The 2154-nt window shown below is 29.2% G+C and overlaps 1 protein-coding gene across 1 annotated transcript; it reads left to right on the top strand.

The window, feature by feature from the left end:
- The first annotated feature begins 3 nt into the window (after positions 1 to 3).
- Positions 4 to 1261, top strand: LOC102596888 (uncharacterized). The gene is made up of 4 exons (XM_015305117.1): positions 4 to 158; positions 465 to 618; positions 782 to 1061; positions 1170 to 1261. Exons 1-4 carry the CDS (start codon positions 4 to 6, stop codon positions 1259 to 1261), a joined length of 681 nt encoding a protein of 226 aa, XP_015160603.1.
- The last annotated feature ends 893 nt before the right edge of the window (positions 1262 to 2154 follow it).

Raw genomic sequence — 2154 nt, forward strand, 5'->3', positions numbered from 1 at the left:
CTCATGACTTCAGAAGATGAAAAATTGCCTCTTCCTTTTAAGAGAACACAATTTCCTGTACGATTATGTTTTGCCATGACTATAAATAAAGCTCAAGGACAGACATTAGATTTTGTTGGTATATATTTACGCGAATCTGTCTTCTCTCAAGGACAATTGTATGTTGCTTTATCAAGAGCGACAAGTTCTCACAATGTCAAAGTATTAATTAGACCACCTATAATTGACGAAAATATGATCATTCAACATATAATGTTGTCTACAATGAAATCATTGAAAAGGCCTTTTCTTGAATTTTGTGCTTTAATTTACAATGGTAAATCTCATATGCAACTTACTTATGTTTATCTATATTATAATATTGTTTATTTTATTTTTTATTTTTTTATTTATCTATATTATAATATTGCTTTCATTATACATTTACCTTTAGCTTATCCTCCTATAATGTATTTTACTTGCAGATATTTCAACATGGCAGAAAGATATATCATTAATATGATCACTCCCGATACTAAAGATTGGACCTGTAAAGTTCAAGTTGTTGATAAAAGTCGACCAAGGAACAACAAAGATAAAACCAAAAAATACCAAGTCTTAATTCTGCAAGATGAAGAGGTATTTATTTTTATTAATATATTATTGATTTTAAGAGCCTAACTTTAATTGCGTTAACTAAATAATCCATCATTTTATAATTTTACTTTAATAATATGAAAATAATAAGATAACTTTTAAATTTTAACACAACTAATCAAACTTTTTACAAATTCTTTTACAGGAGAATCAAGTTCAGGCCACTATTTTCAGTACTGATATAACATATTTTGAAAAAGAATTTGCTCCTTTCAAGACTTACTTGGTATCTGTTGCACATGTGAAATTACCACCTCTTGGATACGAAAATCCACTTAACAAATTCATTTGGACACTCGATAAAAACACCATTGTTGAACCAGTTGAAGAGGTCAAACCTCCAGAGGATCCATTACCACCACCAACACGACTAACTCTTACAACATTTAACACTTTTGAGTATCAATCCAAAGAATTTGAATTTGGTATTTCTAATTTTATTTAATTATTATTATACACAAAATCTAATTGTTAGTATAATAGAATATTTCTCATGATCTAATTATTCTTTCTTTATTTTTGTTTAATGCAAGATGTACTTGCCATTGTCATTAATGGCAGTCCTTCAACAAAATCTACAACTGGAAAACGAACTCAAGAGTTTATTGTCATGGACAAGCTGTAAGTATATATAGAATATCACTCTTGACATTTATCTTCATATCTAATTACTTGTTTTTGGTCTTATCCTCTTCCTATGTCATCTCCTCTATCATATGTTATTGTCGGCATACAAACTTGCTATGAAAAACCACAAGCAAAAATTTGGGAAAATATTAGAGGTGGCTAACTATGAGCTTTTCTTGTATTTGTATTGTGTTGTGTGCTCCCTTCAATAATATCGGAGTACTTGATTTATAATTGATACAAATTTCTCAATCTTCTATACTTAATAGTGTTCATATAGATGCTACCTTACATGATTAAAAAATTACATTTACTTTATTATGAAACTATATGTTAAAAAAGGTAGTAGTGATTGTGTCTACCTCTAAGTTGACATCTTAATAGTATTTTTCTCCATAATAATGCAACCTGCAATTTCTATAGAAAAATCACATATTGTCAAACATGTAAACGTTATATGTTTAGCATTTATTTACCTCCTCTTGGTTTTAAACCTGTTTGTGAACCTGTTTGTTATTCATACATGTAAACCTGTTTGTGTACGAAATTTGCCGTGTGATGAATAAACAGTTTATGTCTTACGAGTCTATGACGAATAGACTGTCTGTATATTTGTCTCTTGTCATTTATTTTCATATCTAATTACTTGTTTTCGGTCTTCTCCTCTTCCTATGTCATCTCCTCTATCATATGTTATTGTCGGCATACAAACTTTCTATGAAAAACCACAAGTAAACTAAAATTTGGGAAAAAATATTAGAGGTGGCTAACCTAACAGCTTTTCTTGTATTTGTATTGTGTTGTGTGCTCCCTTCAATAATATCGGAGTACTTGATTTATAATTGATACAAATTTCTCAATCTTCTATACTTAATAGTGTTCATATAGATG

This window comes from Solanum tuberosum, unplaced genomic scaffold, assembly GCF_000226075.1.
Source record: "Solanum tuberosum cultivar DM 1-3 516 R44 unplaced genomic scaffold, SolTub_3.0 scf00664, whole genome shotgun sequence".
In the NCBI taxonomy this organism is placed as follows: Eukaryota; Viridiplantae; Streptophyta; class Magnoliopsida; order Solanales; family Solanaceae; genus Solanum; species Solanum tuberosum.

Bases quoted from the DNA above. Each gene is read 5' to 3' on its own strand.
- LOC102596888 (XM_015305117.1), top strand. From the start codon at position 4: ATGACTTCAGAAGATGAAAAATTGCCTCTTCCTTTTAAGAGAACACAA. The intron at 619-781 runs GTATTTATTTTT...ATTCTTTTACAG, and splicing joins TAATTCTGCAAGATGAAGAG to GAGAATCAAGTTCAGGCCAC. The intron at 1,062-1,169 runs GTATTTCTAATT...GTTTAATGCAAG, and splicing joins ATCCAAAGAATTTGAATTTG to ATGTACTTGCCATTGTCATT.